The sequence below is a fragment of the Capra hircus genome, chromosome 7, assembly GCF_001704415.2.
Source record: "Capra hircus breed San Clemente chromosome 7, ASM170441v1, whole genome shotgun sequence".
Classification (NCBI taxonomy): Eukaryota; Metazoa; Chordata; class Mammalia; order Artiodactyla; family Bovidae; genus Capra; species Capra hircus.
Genome location: NC_030814.1, coordinates 101,148,840 through 101,170,441, shown reverse-complemented (window position 1 = coordinate 101,170,441; position 21,602 = coordinate 101,148,840). Strand labels below are relative to the sequence as shown.

Here is a 21,602-nt window from a genome sequence, read left to right as displayed (position 1 = left end):
GCTGGAAGAAGCACAAGCTGGAATCAAGATTGCTGGGAAAATTATCAATAACCTCAGATATGCAGATGACACCATCCTTATGGCAGAAAGTGAAGAGGAACTAAAAAGCCTCTTCATGAAAGTGAAAGAGGAGAGTGAAAAAGTTGGCTTAAAGCTCAACATTCAGCAAATGAAGATCATGGCATCTGGTCCCATCATTTCATGACAGATGGAGAAACAGTGTCAGACTTCATTTTGGGGGGGGGGGGCTCCAAAGTCACTGCAGATGGTGAGTGCAGCCATGAAATTAAAAGACTCCTACTCCTTGGAAGGAAAGTTATGACCAATCGGGATAGCATATTAAAAAGCAGAGATACTACTTTGCCAACAAAGGTCCGTCTAGTCAAGGCTGTGGTTTTTCCAGTGGTCATGAATGGATGTCAGAGTTGGACTGTGAAGAAAGCTGAGCACAAAGAATTGATGCTTTTGAACTGTGGTGTTGGAGAAGACTCTTGCGGGTCCCTTGGACTGCAAGGAGATCCAACCAGTCCATCCTAAAGGAGATCAGTCCTGGGTGTTCATTGAAAAGACTGATGCTGAAGCTGAAGCTCCAATACTTTGGCCACCTCATGCGAAGAGCTGACTCATTGGAAAAGACCCTGATGCTGGGAGGGATTGGGAGCAGGAGGAGAAGGGGACAACAGAGGATGAGATGGCTGGATGGCATCACCAACTCGATGGACATGAGTTTAGGTGAACTCCAGGAGTTGGTGATGAACAGGGAGGCCTGGTGTGCTGCGATTCCCGGGGTCACAAAGAGTCAGAGATGACTGAGCGACTGAACTGAACCAAACTGAACTGAATGTCATGAATTTTGTGAATGTATGAATTTTATGTAAGTTTACCTCAACCAAAAATGTTATTTTATCTTCCATTTATCTTGTAATCTGGATTTTTCATATACTAATATATCATGAACATCTTTCCACGATATACAGTCATCATATTGGTGGTCTTTAAAATCTTTTAATGTTAAATATTCAAGCCATTCTTTATTTTTTATCTCTTTACGAATTCTCTTAATGCACTTTGATGGCTTGACATATCACTACCAATTGTAAATTGAGTTACTCTTAATCACATAGCTTTTGGTGTAGAAAGTTTGTTTCTGTAGCAATATTTGCACATATATTCATGTAAGATGTGGATGTGTTTAAGCACTTTTCATACAGCATGTAAGGCCTGGTGACTCCACAGACATTGATGTTTTGGGTCCTATTAAAGAAGTAGACCACTGAAAGACAGAAGGCAACAACACTTCATCTCCTCCAGGTAAACACCAATTTCACCTCACATCAGTCTTATGGATTGGAGAGATTAAATCGTTAGCTCAAGGTCATTCAGTTGATGGGTGACCTTGTAGGTGAAGGGTACGTTCAGTCAGCTTGGCTTCAAATGTCATGCCTCACCTCCCAAGGAAGTGATTTTCAAGGTGTGTCTCGGCTCCACATGCATCAGGTCACCTGGAGAACACCTGTAGGCTTATCAGATGAGACTCTTTGCTGGGTAGTGCCTAACTTTTTTAATGCAATATTATTGACAGAGAATTGATTCACTCGTGTAGAAAATAAGATGCTCAGTGAAATATATTGGTCTTCCATATGATGTTCATTTTCCCAGTTTTTTCATCTGTACTTTTTGTATATTATTTCATAGTGCATGCATGCTCAGTCGCTTTAGTCATGTCTGATTCTTTCCAACCCCAAGGACTGTAGCCACCAAGATCCTCTGTCCCTGGGATTTTCTGGGCAAGAATGGGTTGCCATTTCCTCCTCCAGGGCATCTTCCCAACCCAGGGGTTGAACTCAAGTCTCCTGGATTGGCAAGCGGATTCTTTACCCACTGAGCCACCCGGAAAGCCCATCACTTCACAGTATATTTATGCGAATAATTTATATGCTTAGTTACCCTCAGCTTCACTTAAAATTATATGTAAATTTACAAAATTTACAAAAAGTAAAGTGTCAGTAATGTTTGCTCTATTTGGTGTACAATTCTGAGTTTTGAAATGTCTAGAGTCCTATAACCACCACTAATATGGTTAAAAATCTTTTCACCCAAACTCCTGCCAAATATGTAGGACAATCTAGGAGCCATGTCCAGTCATTTTGGGGCATATTGTGTCATGCTGAGGTGTGTCTAAGCTCATAAGGTGGTATCTGTGGGCTCTGCCTTTGCTTTATTCTGTCTTGCAGCCTGGTCTTGTCCTCCCTCCTCCCTTTACCCTTCTTTCTAGCTTCCTGTGCTCTTAACCCCATTCCTGCCATGCTGGGCTTGGAGGGGGAATGCAGATTCCTGGCTGGGAGCCTCCAACCAGCACTAAAATTCCCTCCCCTCCCCCTCTCTCTGGCCCTTGATTATCTTCATTCATGTCAGCTGCCATCACACCAAAGGACATGCTTTTCTACAACACTCTGAAGCCCTGGCTGGGTGAGTAATTGTGAGTGAAGGGGGTTGGGGGTGACCCTGGGGACCCAAGAGAAGGTCTTCCTTTGCCCACTCCCTGTGGCTGTCTCTGCTAGGGGATGGGCTCCTGCTGAGCAGCCACCGTCGCATGCTGACACCCGCCTTCCACTTCAACATCCTGAAGTCCTATATGAAGATTTTCACCAAGAGCACAGACATCATGCACGTGAGTCTCTTGAACCCAGGGTTCCAGCTGGAGTCTTAGGGATAATGAGGACTCAACAATGTCTTGTCTGGAATCTGACTCTTGTGGGGACTTTAAGGCCATGGCTCTTTCTTTCTGAGCCTTGGTTTCCACAATTGAAAAATGAGGATTATGTGATCCCCCATTTTTGAGTGGCCAAGATGATGTAATGGGGTCATGTTCCTGGCACACAGTAGGTGCTCAGAAGGTGTTTCTATGTTTCCCTCACAGAAGGCTTGAAATCTTGAGACATGGTTGATTATAATGATGAATATCATGCAGTCATTATTCCAGAGTAACAAATCACTTGAAAACAATAAGTGCTTAGTATTAACAAGTTTGTGAGTCAGTAGGCTGGTTCTTCTGGACACGGATGGGGCCACTCGTGTATCTGTGATCAGCTGGGGTGATCAGGTGGTCTGGTGGAGGTCAGATAGGAAGACTTACTGATCTGAGGTCAGTCCTCTCTCATCTTTGTGGCTTGGCTGACTGCAGGTTAATCTCGGATGATCTCAGCTGAGACAACAGGATGTCCCTTCATGTGATTCTCTCCCTTTAGAAGGCATCTCAGGCTTGTTCACATGGCAGAAGCAAGGTTCCAACAGACTAAAAGGAAGCTGCAATTCTGCTTGGGGTCTAGGTTTGGGATGACCACTTCATCATTTTCACCAGTTTATTGGCCAAAGCAGGTCCAGAAGCAGCTCAGAATCAAAGGATAGTGAAAGAGGCCCCCACCTCCTAAGAGAAGTTACTGAAAACTTACACTGCAAAGGGTTTGGATATATATGTGGGAATGAAGAACTGGAGGTCAGGCTTTCGTGAAGTGCCTGGGATTTTTTCCATACCTGCAAGGTGACAAGAGAGCTTATTACTGTTTCATGGATTCTTCCAGGAGACATGAAACTCCTGGGTGAGAGACAAAGGGCAGTTTATTACCCTCAGAAGGCAACAACATGTGCTTCTTGTTGGTTTGCATTCTTCTTCCAAGTCACTAAATCTCATGAGGGTGACAGAGGTGGGCTTTGATATATGCCTGCTCATGTGGTATGCTGATGTATATGCCTACTATTGTATTATGGTTGGGGGCGGGGGAGGAGGTCAAGAGACTCTGTGACTTTTATAGCAATTAGAAGCAATTGCCCCTAATACCTGTCGAGGAGGAGAGATTACCTCACTCCTCAAGGTTGTTTGCTAAAAACAACTCTGAGAAATGGCCCAGATAAAGAATATCAGAGTCTTGCTTTTTTTTTTTTTTTTTTTTTTTTGGCATATGAAGCAAGAAAGTACAAATGTACGCAGGACCCATGGAGGACTACCTCTCTCAACATAGGGGACCTTTCCCTCAATAATTTCTAACAATGAAGATGATGAGATCTGACATTTGCTGTACTTGTACTTGTTACTTTATGCAGTAAGCTGACCATCAGTGCACAAAATGTAGTGGGAGGAACCAAAGTTATATTAATAGCAGGTCTCCTGACTCCCAGGCTGGGGACTTCCTGGCTTCATGTAACGACTTCCACTCCCACTCAAGCCTGGTCATCTGTGAAGATCGGTGCCTAGGACCAGGAGGTAGGGTCTGGGGAGTGCGTCTTGGTGTTTGGGGTTAGAGAAGAGGCAGTTTCCAGCCTCAGCCATGTCCCCTTCTCTGTTCAGACCAAGTGACAGCACCTGATTAAAAAGGGCCACACCCATCTGGGCATGTTTGAACGCATCAGCCTCATGACCCTGGACAGTCTGCAGAAAGGTGTCTTCAGTTTCAACAGTAATTGCCAGGAGTGAATGTTCAGCCCAGGGCCTGGGAAGATGAGCCCTAGACCCAAAGGTGTAAATGAGTGAGACTGAGGTGGACAATCAGAAAGGTCTTCCTGGAGGAGATGGGTCAAACTGGACATTGAAAGACAGGAAAAGGGAAAGAGAAACAGCAAACCCTACAGGTAGGCAGAACTGTTTAATAAATGCTAGGAGGTTAGAATGAGCAAAGTATGTGCAACACTAAGGAGACAATTTGGGTATGGGGTGGAAGGAATGTCTTAAGGACATTCTGAAGTCAGACAGAGGATATGAACTATATCTGAGGTTCCCTAGGAGCCATAGAAGGTGTATGAGCAGATGAGGGTCGAGGTCAAAGCTGAGCTTGGACATCTGACTGGAGAGAAGACTGACCACAGTGTAGACACTGGATGATATTGACAACTGGATGTAAGGAGACTAAGGAAGCCATTGTCCTCATTAACCAGCTGGGAAAGGATAAGGTCTGAGCCAAGTGGACAGTATGGGGAAGGAGAAGCAGACAGATACTAGGAGAGAAAGAAAGGAGAGAAGCCTGATGTCTAAGCTGTGCTCTAGGTGCCTGGAGAATAGAGTCAGTTCATGAAGATGGGATGTGCATTGAGAAGAATCTGAACAGTCACATCCCCTGGCTCATCCCCACACTGTATCTGTGAACCATCTGTTTCTGGAGCCTCAGCTTCCTGAAGGGAGGTAGGCCCCCAGCTTCTGGGCTTCCGATGTTTTAAGTGGTGGCTTCCCTTCATGCTCTCATCCTTCAGGAAACCCAGTGAATATATTGCCACCTTCTTGGAGCTCAGTGCACTTGTGGCAAAGCAGAACCAGCAGATCTTCCTGCACATGGACTTCCTGGGCTTCCTCACCCCAGATGGGCTGTGCTTCTGCAGGACTTGGTGGGCTACAGTGCATGGGGTCACAAAGAGTTGAACATGACTGTGTGGCTGAGCATGCATGAGTGAGTGAGTGAGTGAAGTCGCTCAGTCGTGTCCGACTCTTTGCAACCCCGTGGACTACCAGGCTCCTCCGTCCATGGGATTCTCCAGGCAAGAATACTGGAGTGGGTTACCATTTCCTTCTCCAGGGGATCTTCCTGACCCAGGGATCGAACCTGGGTCTCCCTCATTGGAGGCAGACCTTTTAACCTCTGAGCCACCAGGGAAACCCGACTGAGTATGCATGCATACATATATATACACATATATGGGTGTGTACACACACACACACACACACACACATACACACACAGAGGGAGAAGGAAGCCTGGATCAGAGCAGCACATTTATTTCTCATTGTAGAAACAGTAGTCAGAGTAGAGCTGTAGCTCTGGTTCCATCCCCAAATTCCTTTGAGGGCACCATGATGCTTTTACCTGTACGTGCAACCATGATTGCATCACAGAACAGGTACCTCTGGATTTTGAAATTTGGAACTTATATAGAACAGCTGATATATCTTCTCCTTCTTCCCTTCATCCCCTTTCCCTTCACCCTAGCGGGTGAGGGGCTTCCCTTGTGGCTCAGCTGGTAAAGAATCTGCCTGAAATGTGGGAGACCCAGCGTTCGATCCCTGGGTTGGGAAGTTCCCCTAGAGAAGGGAAAGGCTACTCACTCCAGTATTCTGGCCTGGAGAATTCCATGGACTGTATAGTCCATGGGGTTGCAAAGACTTGACAGTCCATGGGGTTGCAGAGTTGGACATGACTGAGCGACTTTCACTTTCACTTTAGGGAGTGAGGGGAAAGGAAAGATAAAAAGGGGAGAGAGAGATGGAGAGAGAGGAATGGGAGGGGAGGGAGGGAGAGAGGTTGTTCTGGAACTTAAACAAATCCTTATCAGTGAGAAGACAAAGTTTATAGGTTCCATAGGTTTCTAACCCATCCCTTATCTCCAAGAGACTAAAGAATCTCTGGATTTACTATCCTAGCCTGTGAGCAAATGGCTTTGGGACAATGTTTAAACTCTAGCTTCCATGGCAAGTTGTCATTTAATCATCCTGTAACCTAGGTTACATTATGTATAAACATGAAAATTTCTATGAATCTTTGATTCTCTTTACCATGGATGACATAGGAGGCAAGGAAGTCAAGGAGGAGATCTCTGGATGGGTCCTCTGGTGATAGAGTGCACAGGCAATCTAGCATTTCAGAGTGGGCTTGAGTTTCTGTATGGATAATGGAGTTTCAGAGATTGTTCAGAACTAGTGTGAATCTGGGGATCTTGCTTTCTCTCCAGGATGAAGATGGGAAAGGACTGTCAGATGAAGATATCTGAGCTGAAGCTGACACCTTCATGTTTGAGAGTGAGGGTCCTAGTGTGGGACTACAGAGGGGAGCATGGGTCCCTCCATTGCAGGGACTAGGTGTGGAGACCCTGAACCATCCCCCATGCCTCTCCATCCTCCCCATGGTCCTTTCTGTTAGGGTGCTGTCCACCCTCTGGTGCTGAAGTAGCCCAGGGACCCAAGCATGTCTGGCTATCCCTCAGGCCATGACACCATAGCCAGCGGCCTCTTCTGAATCCTGTACAACCTTGCAAAGTGCCCAGAACATCAGGAGCGTTGCTGGCAGGAGGTGCAAGAGCTCCTGAAGGACCATGAGCCTAAAGAGATTGAATGGTGAATTCAAGTCCTCATGGCATTTTTCTGCATCCTCTCTCTGGCTCTGTTCCCTGGCTGGGGAAGAGAAAAAATCTTTTTGTGGACTCTGTCATTATTTCTTCGTGGGAAGACCCAGGGACAAGGTCTGGTACACAGCGTGAATAGAAGGAGGAAGTTTGCAGGCTTTTGAAACAGAAAGACCTGGATTTCTGAAGTAATCAGTGACAATGTGTGAGGGTAGATGATACCACTTAGCACATATTCACTAAGTGAAATTTCCCTCTACTCTCTTACTTTTCTCTCTAAAATTACATGTTTTCAAACATCTCCATTCCCTGAGTGTTTCTTCATATCCTGCTCCTTAATTCCTTATATTATTTAGTCCAGGTTTCACATGGAACTCTTAGGAACTAAAGTCATTCAAAACCTGTCCAGGAATACCTGCATCTTCCTCCATCCAGTCCCCATTCAACAAACACTGGCACACTTCTTCCCTCTTCTCAGTTCTGTGACATCTCCAATTCTTCTCAGCCATTCTGTGTCCTGGAGACTCAGGAAGAACCTAGACCTGGCCTTTGCCTACCAGGATCTCCTAGTCTCATGGAGGAATAGTCAAGAAATTTCCTGTATAAATGGGCAGAGCTAGAGTCAAGAAACTCCCTGTATACATGAACAAAGCTTCAGTTTAGAGTAAGACAGACAAAGTAGAGGGTAGAAAAAAAATGCCTCATCTCAGACCCTGAAAGTTGAAAGGTAGAGAGGTGGGTGCATTTGAGGTAAGGTCAACAAGGTAGCTGATCAAAAATGAAGAGATGGAGGCAGAGAGGGAGAGAGACGGAGAGATAAAGGAGGAAAGGAGGGGGTTGATATATGATTGACCTGTGGAGCATAGATTACTTCATAATGTTAATACACTGTCCCAGAGTGTGAAGCAGATATCCAGTTCTGGATAGTAAAATAATACTTGGCCTTTTAGTAGAGTCTACAATTCTAGCATAGAGATCTTGAGCAGCTTTTGCTAAATAAATCCTTAGGTACTCTTGTTGCTATGGTGAATAATATAGTCTATCTGGATTGAGAAACATTTACAAGTTCAGTTTGAACACAGACATTCACATTTCTTATTAAATTTAATCCATGTATTTTATATCATCATCTTTTCTATTTTCTCTAATAGAAAAATTAATAATTTATTGATATCAATTTCTTGCTCAGTGAACTTAGTAACTGATAAATATGGAGTTGTATATCAATAGGAGAAATAAAGATCATCTTAATAATATAAACTTTTGCAACAACAGGGAAATTACATGGATAAAAAGTTAATTCAACCTGCTTCTCACATCTGTCAAGATAATAACATCTACACAAATCAAAGACTTAAAATATATAATAAGGTAGTCTTAAAGGCTCTATTTTGGGTGGCTCCAAAATCACTGCAGATGGTGATTGAAGCCATGAAATTAAAAGACGCTTACTCCTTGGAAGGAAAGTTATGACCAACCTAGATAGTGCACTAAAAAGCAGAGACATTACTTTGCCAACAAAGGTCCGTCTAATCAAGGCTATGGTTTTTCCAGTGGTCATGTATAAATGTGAGAGTTGGACTGTAAAGAAAGCTGAGCACCGAAGAATTGAAGCTTTTGAACTGTGGTGTTGGAGAAGACTCTTGAGAGTCCCTTGGACTGCAAGGAGATCCAACCAGTCCACCCTAAAGGAGATCAGTCCTGGGTGTTCATTGGAAGGACTGATGTTGAAGCTGAAACTCCAGTACTTTGGCCACCTCATGTGAAGAGTTGACTCATTGGAAAAGACCCTGATGCTGGGAGGGATTGGGGGCAGGAGGCGAAGGGGACGACAGAGGATGAGATGGCTGGATGGCATCACTGCCTCGATGGACATGAGTTTGGCTGAACTCCAGGAGTTGGTGATGGACAGGAAGGCCTGGCGTGCTGCAGTTCATGGGGTCACAGGGAGTCGGACACGACTGAGCAACTGAACTGAACTGAAAGGCTCTAGAGGAAACTATAGGAAGTTATATTACAGCTCCACAATAAGAAGGCTGTATCGTGTCATAAATCCCAGAGGGTGTACAATAAGACATTGATATGCTATATAGTATAGAGTATGCTACTATATAATTTTTAATGAAACAGAATTTTTGATATATACAATGAAGTATTACTCAGCCATTAAAAAGAGTTAAAAATGCCATTTGCAGCCACATGGATGGACCTAGAGATTGTCATACTGACAAAAGTAAGTCAAACAAAAGGAGAAATATATGACATCCTTTATATGTGGAATCTAAAAAGAAATTATACAAGTGAGTTTAATTACAAAACAAAAATAGACTCACAGACTTAAAGGATGAACTTATGGTTGCCAGGGGGAAGGATGGGGGAGAAGGATAGTTAGGGAGTTTAAGATGGACATGTACACACTACCATGTTTAAACTGGACAATGCACAATGGTCTACTGTGTAGCACATGGAACTCTCCTCAATGTTGTGACAGCCTGGATGGGAGGGAATTTGGGGGAGAACTGATGCATGAATATGTACGGCTGGGTCCCTTTGCTGCACACCTGAAACTATCACAACATTGTTCACATTGTATACCCCAATACAAAATTAAAAGGTTTTGTTTAAATGCCTCTAGGAAGATACATAAAAATAACCACTAGGCAAACTGTGAGGAGAAATGAGTGCTGTTGGGCCATAGGGGTGATGTTTTGCATTGTTCCAACTTTGAACTATGTTAACTGTATCATCTCTTTAAATCACTACACAAAAAGAAAGACATTTTTTTAAAAGAAGAATTCATCCCCGTTACTGGATCTTACCTTCAACATTTATGAAAGTTTTCCAGTGATTTCTCTTCTCTTCTAAGTATAAAATCACTATGTGTGGAAAATGACACATTTTCCCCATGTTTCGAATGATATTACTCTTTTCCCCCTGTCTAATTGCATTAGCTAGTATGTCTAGTGCCATAACAAATGAAAATAAATATTGAATCTGCTTCTTTTGTTTCTTATGCATTTGTCTTTTGATTTTGCAGTCTTGCCGCACAGAATGTTTTGATTTTATACAATTTTGTAAATATTTTTATTGTTGGATTTTTGTAGTTTTTCTCAGAAAGGCTTCTAAAAATATGTAAGTAAATTTTGTCTGGTACTTCTGTGGCACTACTTTTCTTTCTTTCTAAGAACCATTTTATTGAAGTGTGATAGACAAAGAAAAGGCTGTACATATTTAATGTATACAACATAATGAGTTTGGAGCTATTTGGTCCATCTGTTATTTTGTTATAGGCAGAGGGGATCTTATAGGGCAGTAGGAAGGTTGGAGGGCCTCTGCTTTTGCTCCCTGGATGTCATATGGTTTCCTTAGGGATGCCCTTACCCTGCTGCCTTTCCTGACCATGTGCATCAAGGAGAGTCTGCGGCTGCATCCCCCAGTCATGGTCATCTCCTGCTGCTGTACCCAGGACATTGTGCTTCCAGATGGCTGGGTCATCCCCAAAGGTACCCTAATGACTAGGGGAAGAGGTCCCTGGTGAGAAAGAGGGGATCATCAGCAGGTTAGACTTAGTCCTAATTAGCCCCTCTTCTTCCACAGGTGTTATCTGTTTCATCAATATTTTCAGGACCCACCATCACCCATCTGTGTGGCCAGACCCTGAGGTGCTGCCCCCCTCTCCCCATGGGGGATGCAAGGAAGGGCAAAGAGTTCTGACTTGCATAGCAGACATCACCTCCCTCCATTATACACACATCTGCCTCTCTAAGGATGGAAAGCCTGGGAGATCCCACACAGTAGCCCTGTCTTTTCTTGTCCCCAGGTCTATGGCCCCTTCTGCTTCATGCCAGAAAACAGCAAGGGGAGGTCACCTCTGGCCTTTGGTCCCTTCTTTTCAGGGCCCAGGTGAGGGTAGTGGGCATCTGAGGTAAGGATTTGTTGAGGGGGGAGCGGATCTGGGACTTAGATTCCTGGCATAACTGTGGGGCAGAGGAGTGGGAAAAACAAAGATAGAGTTCTGGCTCTCCCCCTTCCACTCCCCTGGACATAATGGGTAAGAGTCTGGGAATGGTGATGGGCCCAAAGAGGGTGTGTGGTGTGCTGAGAGCCCCATTTCCCTGTTTGCTGGTCTGAGTTCAGGACCAGTTCATATTCAAGCCCACGGAGGGATCCCAGGCACAAATGGGCTCTACCTCTGCAGTCATGGACGGGGGTTGCAGGCCAGATTCCAGGTGCAATGAGGCCGGAATGATGGTGCAGTCAGAGCCCCCACTCTCACCCACAGGAACTGCATCAAGCAGACATTCACCATGACCGAGATGAGGATGGTCCTGGAGCTCACCCTGCTGTGCTTGCGCATCCTGCGGGACAAGGAGTCACTCAGGAAACCAGAGCTGATCCTGACAGCTGAGGGTAGACTTTGGCTGTGGGTGGAGCCACTGAGCACAAGCCAGTAGTGACCCAACTTCTTCTGGCCTGGTATCCAACAAAGGATATAGGGAGACCAATATTTTTCATTGAGCATCTTATTTTCTACATGAGTGAATGAATTCCCTGTCGAAAATATTAAATTTAAAATTTTGGACACCACTCATCAAAGAGTCTCATCTTGTGAGCCTGCACAGGTTCTACGGGTAATATGACACAACTGGGGCTGAGACACAGTAAAAATCACTTCACTTCCTTAGAAGGTTAGGCATGACCACTGAAGCCACGCTGATAAAATTTACCCTCACTCCACCACTCATCAATCGAGTGACCTTGAGCAAGTGAGTTAATTTCTCCTATCCATAAGACTGGTGTGAGGATGAAATCAGTGTTCACCTGGGGGAGCTGAAGTGTCATCACCTTCTTCCTTCCAGTGGTCTACCTCTGTTAATAGGACCAAAAACATCAGTGTCTGTAGTGTTATGAAGCCCCCTATGTGTTGCATAAAAAGTGTTTAACCACACCAACATAAATGTATGTGTATCTATTGCTAAACAATAAAATTTCTACACTCAAAATTTTGTGATTAAGAGTAACTCAATATGTAATTGGTAGTGATATTTCAAGTCATCAAGGTGCATAAAGAGAATTCTTATAAAGTGAGACAAACTAAATTATTTTCTAACATAATGCCATTTACAAAAATAAACAGTGGCTTAAACACTTAACACTTAAAGATTCTAAAGACCCCCAAGATGATGACTGTATGTTGTGGAAGGATGTTCACAATGTATTATTATACGAAAAGTCCAGATTAACAAGAGAAATGTGTGGTAAAATAGCATTTTTTTTCTTGTGGCAAAATTCACACAGCATAAAATTTACCATTGTGACCATTATAAAGTGTTTTGAGTCCATGCATCTAGTACACTCACAGTGCTGTGCAGTCAACACTTCTACTAGTTCCAAGATATTTTTGTCATCTGAAAAAGAAACTTTATACCTCGTAGCAGTCACTCTCCATTTTCTCCTCCACCGTCCAGCTCCTGGATCTATCTCTATGGATTTACCCATTCTTCACATTTCATATACATGGAGTTATGCAATAGATGACATTTCGTATCCAGTTCCTTTCATTTAGCATAATGTTTTCAAAGTTCATTCATGTTGTAGCATGTATCAGTGCTTCATTCCTTTTTATGACCCAATAATATTCCTTGTTATGGATACACCTCATTTTATTTATTTATCCATCTGTTAAGGTATACTTGAGTTGTTTCCCAAATATCCAACTTTTGGCAATTGTGGATACTGCCACTACAGAGAGTCATGTAGAAGTTTTTTGTTTGAACACATATTTTCAAGTCTTTGTGCATACTTAGGCATGAGATGGCTGAATCATATGATAATTGTAGGTTTAATTTACTGAGGAAAAATAAAATAATTTTAAAAAGAAAAAAAAATTTACTGAGGAAATACCATGCTGTTTTCCACAGTGGTTGCACCATTTTACATTCTCAGCAACAATGAATGAGGATTCCAGTTACCCCACATCTTCACCAACACTTGTCCTCCATTTTTTTATATTCTTACCATCCTATTAGGACTTGTCTGGTAGCTCAGATGGTAAAGAATCTGCCTGCAAGGCATGAGACCCCGGTTCGATCCCTGGACCAGGAAGATCCTCTGGGAAAGGTTATGGCAACCTACTCCAGTATTCTTGCCTGGGAAATTCCATGAACAGAGATTGCAGTCCATGGGGTCACAAAGAGTCAGACATGACTGAGTGACTAACGCGTTTACTTCCACCATTCTATTGGGTGTGAAGTGGTATCCCACTGTAGCATTGACTTGCATTTCCCTAACGACTAATGATGTTTAACATATTTCCATGTGCTTGTTAGTAAAATAGCATTTTAAAAGGATATTACATGTAAATATAATACACTTATATGTAAAATCAAATTTTACTTGTATAATTATTACATATAAAACTAAATTTGGCAGTATATGTGAGAGAATATAAATGGGGATTACTTTGACATGTTTCAATTATAGATAAGACTTTTAATTCTTATTTTTTATTTTCTTCAATGACACGGTATCATTTGGGGGGGAGAGAAAAACATTTTAAATAAGAGCTCTGAAGGCAAAGAAAAACATGCAATTTTCAGCTTAAAATATATTAAATATTTACTCATTTCATGTTACAGGATTTCTTTCTTACTTTGCCACCAGTAAGTCGTCTGGTCCCTGAAAGACTCTGAGAGTAGGACTCTACCCCAGAAACCCCTGCAGCCTCAGTGGGGAATGTCTGCGGCAGCCACTGTCCCAGGTGCTGAATCAAGTGGCCCCACTCCTGCCCCCTCCACCTCCTCTTATATTGAGGACCCTCTTGATCTACATTTCCTAGAACACTTACGTGAAAATGAAGCCCTGGATTCTAATATCTCTTAGAGGGAAAAAAAATTTTTTTTGGTTCCTAGCTTCAGACCAGCTTAACATCAGAGCCCCTTGTAATTACGTAATAGATGTAACTATGGAGGCTTTGAATTTACTGAATATTTTAATGACAGTTTTCTTCAGCAGTATTTCCACGTGTTTCAAATCTTTAAATATACCTTTTATGATTTTAAAACATTTTAAATTTGAGAAAGTGATGCAAAAAGAAGAGAGGAAATTAACCTTTATTGAGTACTGATGCTTACCAAATATCGTCAGTCATTTCACACATGCTCACTTACAAATCTCCGCAACATCACAATTAAGAGGCTGCTATTATGTAATAAAGGATTTTAAACGATTTTCCCCAAACCAAACAACTAGTAAACAACAGACTAGGATGGCAACCTTTGCAGTGGGAGAGTGGTGGATCAGTGGGTCATCTGACCCTGATTGCATCTATCTCTCTGCTCCACCCTTCGCTAAAGAGTAGTCTTGTCCTCACGACCCAAGATGGAGCTCCAGGTATCATACCAATATCCGCCTCCAAGCCCCCACCCTCACCTTCCATCCCGCCTCCCACGTTCACAGCCACGCCCACCCGCCTGGGTCCTCCCAGGGCCCAAGCGCCCCCTGCTGGCTCTCGATGAGACTGGGACAGACTCGACAGCACAATTTTATTCCTGGGGATCTGCAGTGAGGTGTCTGTGGTCAGAGTGGATTCCAGGATAGAAGGTGATGATGGGTCATTACTGGCCTGTGTTCAGTGGCTCCACCTGCAGCCAAAGTCCGCCCTCCGCGCGCAGGATCAGCTCTGGCTTCCTCCGTGGCTCCTCCTCATCCGGCAGGATGCGGAACCGCAGTAGGGTGAGCGCCAGCGCCACCTTCATCTCGTTCATGGCAAATGTCTGCCCGATGCAGTTCCTGTGGGCGTTAAGTGAGGGCTCCGACTGTGCTGGGAAACCCTATCATGTTCCACCATGCCCAGAAACTAACTGGGACACCCCTCCCCTCTTCAGGGATGGACAGGGAGGCTAACGGTGTCTGAGACACTCCCTCCACGTGGGCTTGCATGTTCCCTGAGCCCCTGCACCATCCTCAAACCATCCCTACCTCACACACCAGCTGGCCTTACCTGGGCCCTGCCGAAAAGGGAATGAAAGCCAGAGGTGATCTCTTCTGGGGGGCTTCTGGATCAAAGCGGAAGGGGTTGAATACCTGGAGGACAGAGAGAGGCAGGGCTACCGGGTGGGACATCTCAGGATACCTGGACACCCCCAGATGTGAACAGAGTGGAGGAGTGTTTGATTTTCCCAGTGGAGGGCAGCACCTCAGGGTCTGGCCAGACCGATGGGTTGTGATGAATCCCAAAGATGCTGATGACACAGATGTTCCCTATGGCAGAGAAGAGAGTGGTCAGGTCAAGGTCTCAGCTGATGGGACCACCAGCCTCCCTCACACCCATTGTTTTGAGCACCTTTGGGGATGACTCGGCCGTCTGGGAGTGCAACGTCTTGGGTACAGCGGCGAGAGATGACCGCTACTGGGGGATGCAAACGCAGACTCTCCTTGATGCACATGGTCAGGAAGGGCAACTGGGCCAGGTCGTCCCTAAGTAACCCCCAGACAATTATCCAGGGAGTAAAAACAGAGACACACCCCTAGCCCTCTTACTGCCCTAAAGACCCTCTTTCCACCTTCCTCTGACTCTCACTGCTATAACAAAATTAATTCCAGATGAACCAAAGATTTAAGAATTAGGATATCAATATTTCAAGTTACTATTAATAGAAGAAAACAGCCTGACATTTTTAGAAGAATTTCTGAGCAAAGCACAACACTCCCAGCATACCCTTTAAAGTGTTAATGTATTAGCATTTTAAAGCTTTTTGAAGCTTATAATTAGTTTACAATGCAAAAAAAAGTCTCTATAATGGATTTATAAGTTTATTTGAGTAAGTTCTACTCCACGCTGTATAGTGAGACAACCTAATATTATTAAGGTGTCAAATCTTTCTAAATTAATCAGCATATTCAATGTAATTAAATAAAAATCTAGTTGGTTGGGGGGGCACTTGGTAATCTTCAATTTGAAAGAATTGGAGTTCATCAAGAGCTAGGTCAATTTGAAAACAGAAGATCAATACAGGATCTAGGGGGCTTCCCAGGTGGTGCTAGTGATAAAGAACCCTCCTGCCAATGCAGGAGACATAAGAGACTCAGGTTCAATCCCTGGGTCTGGAAGATCCTCTGGAGGAGGGCATGGCAACCCACTCCAGTATTCTTGCCTGGAGAATCCCATGGACAGAGGAGCCTAGTGGGCTACAGTCCAAAGGGTCACAAAGAGCCAGACATGACTGAAGTAACTTAGCATGCACGCATGCATGGGGTCTAGAAAAATGGTACTGATGAGCCTATTTGCAGGCCCAGAATAGAGATGCAGATATAAGGGATGGACTTGTAGACACAGTGGGAGAGGATGGGAAGAATTGAGAGAGTAGCACTGACACATATACAGTACCCTGGGTAAAATAGATAGCCATTGGGAAGCTGCTGTATAGCGCAAGGAGCCCAGCCTGATGCTCTGCAATGACCTAGGAGGGGTGGGATCGGGGGTGGGAGGGATGGCAGATATATATAGATATATAGATATATAGATATATAGATATATAGATATATAGATATATATCTGATTCACATTGTTGTACAGCAGAAACCAACACAACATTGTAAAGCAACTATCCTCCAATTTAAATTTTTTATAAAAAAAAAAAAGAAGAAGAAAATAAAAGATAAAAGAAGAACCCAAGGTTTCCCAGGTGGTGCTAGTGGTAAAGAACCTGTCTGCCAACAAAGGAAACCTAAGAGATGTGGGTTCAATCCCTAGGTTGGGAAGATTCCCCTAGAGGCAGATATGGCAATCCACTTCAGTATTCCTGCCTGGAGAATCCCATGGACAGAGGAGGCTGGCAGGCTACAGTCCATAGAGTCACAAAGAGTCAGACATGACTGAAGCAACTGAACACACACAGAAGAACCCAACCTACCAGATATTAAGAACTATTACAAAAATGTAGTAATTTTTAAAAAGCGTGGTATTGTTGCAAGAACAGTAAAACAGACTCATGGAACAGAATAGAGAACTTGGAGATCAACATGAGTTGGTGAAAACACCATCTAGAAAGGAGGCCCTGTAAACCCCTGAGCAGTGGATGGATCATTGGTAGAAGGTATTCAGACAAGTGGTGATGTAGGAACAGACCTAAATCCTCAGGAAATTCCTGGCAGTGTAGTGGTTAGGACTCTGCACTTGCACTGCAGGGGGCCTGAGTTCAAACCCTGGTCCAGGAACTGAGACAAGCCCTTGTGGGACAAGCCCTGTGGCTCTACCAAAAAAAATAAAATTTTAAGAACTAAGTCCTCATCTACTCAATATACAGAGTGGGGACTTCCCTGGTGGTCCAGTGGTTAAGAATCCACTTTGCAATGCAGGGGATGTGGGTTCAATTCCTAATTGGAGAACTAAGATTCTGTGTGCTGAAACCAAGACCCAACACAGCCAAATAAATAAATAAATTTTTAAATATACACATATACACAAAGTATAATCTCCTCTTATATGTGAAAGGTAAAGCCATAATATTAGAAGACAATATAGGAGATATCTTCATGATCTAGGTGTAGGAAAGAATTCTTAAAATCCCAAAAGTACAAACTGGAAGACAAAAGGAAATGGATAAATATGCACAGAATTAAGGAGCTCTTCTAGTTAATAAAACATACCAGGGGACCAAATTAACATTTATTACAGACGAGATATCTGCAATAAATATATAGGTCTAGAAAAATATCTTGAATATACATGGAATTCCCACAAATCGACAAGAGAGGTGGCAGGGCTCTGGGAGAAAAATAAGCAGAGGACATGATCTAGGAATTCATGGAATTTCAAACACTGAGATTTCAAACGAAGAGATGCTCAAAATAACTGGTATCAGAAAAAGGGCAATTACATAGCAAATAGATGTTCAGTTCAGTTCAGTTGCTCAGTTGTGTCCGACTCTTTGTGACCCCATGGACGGCAACACACCAGGCTTCCCTGTCCAGCACCAGCTCTTGGAGTTCACTCAAACTCATGTCCATCGAGTCGGTGATGGCATCCAACCATCTCATCCTCTGTCATCCCCTTCTCCTCCCACCTTCAATCTTTCCCAGCATCAGGGTCTTTTCAAATGAGTCAGTTCTTTGCATCAGGTGGCCAAAGTATTGGAGTTTCAGCTTCAGCATCAGTCCTTCCAATGAATATTCAGGACTGATTTCCTTTAGGATGGACTTGTTGGATCTCCTTGCTGTCCAAGAGACTCTCAAGAGTCTTATCCAACACCACAGTTCAAAAGCATCAATTCTTCAGTGCTCAGCTTTCTTTATAGTCCAACTCTCACATCCATACATGACTACTGGAAAAACCATAGCTTTGACTAGACCATTTTTGGCAAAGTAATGTCTCTGCTTTTTAATATGCTGTCTAGGTTGGTCATAACTTTTCTTCCAAGGAGCAAGCATCTTTTAATGTCAAACTTCACATCTATTTGAGGCAAGAATTCACGGGGTGGGTAATGGGAAGGAGTGGCTGAGGTTGTGCGGGTAGAGTGCTGGGCACTGAAATGAGGAGGTGTGGACAGAGACCACCAAGCAGAGGGCATCAGCATTGTCAAGGAAAGGCAATGTGTCTTTTACAGCCCAGCAAGCTGGCTCCTGGGTAGATTCAGAGAGCTTCTAAGACAGGTAAATAAAGACACATACACAAAGATGTTTGTTGAGTAATGTGATGGGAGCATCCTGGATATGCAGTACAAAGGGCTATTCTGGCCAACTGTGTTAACCAGATCTTCATTACTTTGAAATTCCACAAAATGAGGAATATTTGTATTCTCGCATGTGCATTTTAGAGGTTTTGTTAATTATATTAAAAAAATAAATGTATTCTTTGATATATTTGGTTGATGAATATTAATCTGAAGTTTTTCACGTTCTTTGCTATTTTGAGTTCCATTATAGATTCATGAATAAAGTCATTAGCAGAGGAAAAAGAAAAACCAATAAACGTAGGGACAGACTGAACAATGTCCGGAAGGACACAGGAAACCATTGAAGGATGGAATGGGATTGGGACACTGGCATATGACAGAGGTTTATATGAGGTGGTGGATGTGTTAACTACCCTATTGTAATCATTTTGCAATATATACATACATCAGGTCATGCTGTGCACCTAAAATGTACATAATGTTATACATTGATTACGTCTCAATAAAGCTAGGGGTGGGGCTGATGGGAGGCTTAAGTTCATTGTAAATCCTTTCATGCCTGCTGTTTGGATTTTAACCAAGTGCATAATTTTTTGAAATTGGGGGAAGCACAAAAACATTTTTCCACCTTACAGGACTGCTATGCTGAGCAAAACCTTGAAGTTGAGGGCATGACTTCCTTTCTCTAGTCCTATACTTCCTCTCCATCCTTCAGTCGTTGGCCCAGAATCCTCCCCTGGACCCCCAGACTACAGCTCACCCCCTCCGGTTTGTCTCTGTAGCTGCAAAGAGATATTTCTTTCTTTTTAAAAAAGAAGATTTATTTTTGGCTGGATTGACCTCATGGCATGTGGGATCTTAGTTCCCTGACCAGGGATCAAACCCATGTCCCTTGCATTGGAAGGTGGATTCTTAACCACCAGACCACCAAAAAAGTCCCTACTAAGAGATATTTATAGTACTCATATCTGACCTGCCCCTCCCCTGCTCAAATATCTCCCAAGGCTCCCCACTGCCCTCCTGCATTAGTCATGGATCTCCCTTCAAGAAAGAACCTGCTGGAGAGCTATAAGGAGAGCTGTCAGCTGACAGCCTCCAGCTATACGGTCTCTGTGCTCTGCTGTAGGATTCAAGCCAAGTCCGCACTTTCCTAGGCAGCTCACAGTCAATGACTGAGCACACTAGTGCCTGATTGACCATTTTTGCCCAACTTGACTTTTTCTTAATTGTGGCATACCTGCCCATTTCTATCTTTTATCCAACATTGGCTCCCTAAAGGATTTGAACTGATCCCCTAAAAATTCTTAACATGACTTTCAAAACATTTAAAGAAGCGCTTCCATTACAAATTCCAGCCTTGCTGGGAGCCCCTTTGATACTCACACTGTATATTTCACAACTATCAAGCACTTTTACTTCCAAACTCAGGCTCACTCCTGGCCTTTGCACAAGATACGTCCTTGGCCTGGCACTGCCCACTACCTACACCCGGAGTGGCGAATTCATATTCACTGTTTTACTATCAAGCCTCACCTACTTTCCTCTCTGCCCCGGCAGAAAAATCCCTGGACTAAGATGGCGGAGCAATAGGACAGGGAGACCACTTTCTCCCCCACAAATTCATCGAAAGAACATTTGAACGCTGAGAAAATTCCACAAAACAACTTCTGAATGCCGGCAGAGGACACCAGGCACCCAGAAAGGCAGCTCAACTGTCTTCAAAAGGAGGTAGGACAAAATATAGAAGATAAAGAGACAAAAGAGTTAGGGACAGAGATCCGTCCCGGGGAGGGAGTCATAAAAGAGAAGTTTCCAAACACCAGGAAACCCTCTCACTAGCGGGTCTGTGGGGAGTTTTGGAATCTCAGAGGGAAACATAACTGGAAGGGAAAATTAAATAAATAACAAACCCACAGATTATGTGCCTAATGGCAACTCCCAGCAGAGAAGTAGCCCAGACTCTCGCATCTGCCACCAGCAAGTGGGGGCTGAACAGGGAGGTGCGGGCTGCATTGCTTAGGGTAAGGACTGGGCCTGAATACCCTGAGGGCAATCTGAGGGAGCTAACATGAGATAGCAACCCAAACTGTGGGATAGCCAGAGAGAGAGAGAAAAAAAGAGAGAGAGAACTTTCCCGCCAAAAGCCCTAACCTAAGGCACTGCCAGGCCGCTCACACAACAAAGGACTGAGCAAATACCAGAGGAGAGCTAGCCGCCAGCAGAACAGCCCATCCCCCACCGGAGGCAGGGAGGCAGGCAGGCAGGCAGCAGCTAGAGCCTGAAAGGGGCAAACTCAGCCCCAGAGATGGCATCCCCTACCAAACTTCGAACAGGCTCCCAGTTGCCAACCAAGTCTTCCTGGGATCCTGGACAGTTGACATCCATCAGGAGGGTCGCAGCCAGAGATCAGCTCCCCATAAGAGACACACAGCACACCTGAGAGGGCGCTCCCACTGTGAACCCAGGAAACCAGGCATCTGGGATGGGGGAGGTGATAAGACACACCGCCCACCTAAGGAGAGTGCGCTCACCAAGCACCTGTCACCCGAGCTGCTCCGACCTGAGAAGGGCACAAAATGCAGGCCCAACCAAGTCTATGTCTTTGTGGAGTATTCAAGAACCTGAACCTGAGCGGCTTAGACCTGGGAACTGCACGCAACCCAGGGCCTGCTTTAGAATGCAGAATTCCAAAGAATAGCAAGAAGAGATAAGAAGGCCTTCCTCAGTGATCAATGCAAAGAAATAGAAGAAAAGAACAGAATGGGAAAGACTAGAGATCTCTTCAAGAAAATTAGAGATACCAAGGGAACATTTCATGCAAAGATG

The 21,602-nt window shown here is 43.9% G+C and overlaps 1 protein-coding gene and 1 pseudogene across 2 annotated transcripts in view; one reads left to right on the top strand and one right to left on the bottom strand.

The window, feature by feature from the left end:
- On the top strand, window positions 2,409–11,555 carry LOC102187042 (annotated as a pseudogene).
- Window positions 14,195–21,602, bottom strand: part of LOC102187311 (cytochrome P450 4F6) — a 42,901-nt gene continuing 35,493 nt past the window's right edge. For both annotated transcript variants that reach the window (XM_018051318.1, XM_018051319.1), the window contains exons 10-13: window positions 15,446–15,579; window positions 15,299–15,363; window positions 15,104–15,186; window positions 14,195–14,892 (exon numbers count right to left, since the gene is read on the bottom strand). In XM_018051318.1, coding sequence (XP_017906807.1) covers window positions 14,718–14,892; window positions 15,104–15,186; window positions 15,299–15,363; window positions 15,446–15,579 — 457 coding nt within the window. In that variant the 3' untranslated portion in view covers window positions 14,195–14,717. The remainder of the gene's footprint in view (window positions 14,893–15,103; window positions 15,187–15,298; window positions 15,364–15,445; window positions 15,580–21,602) is intronic.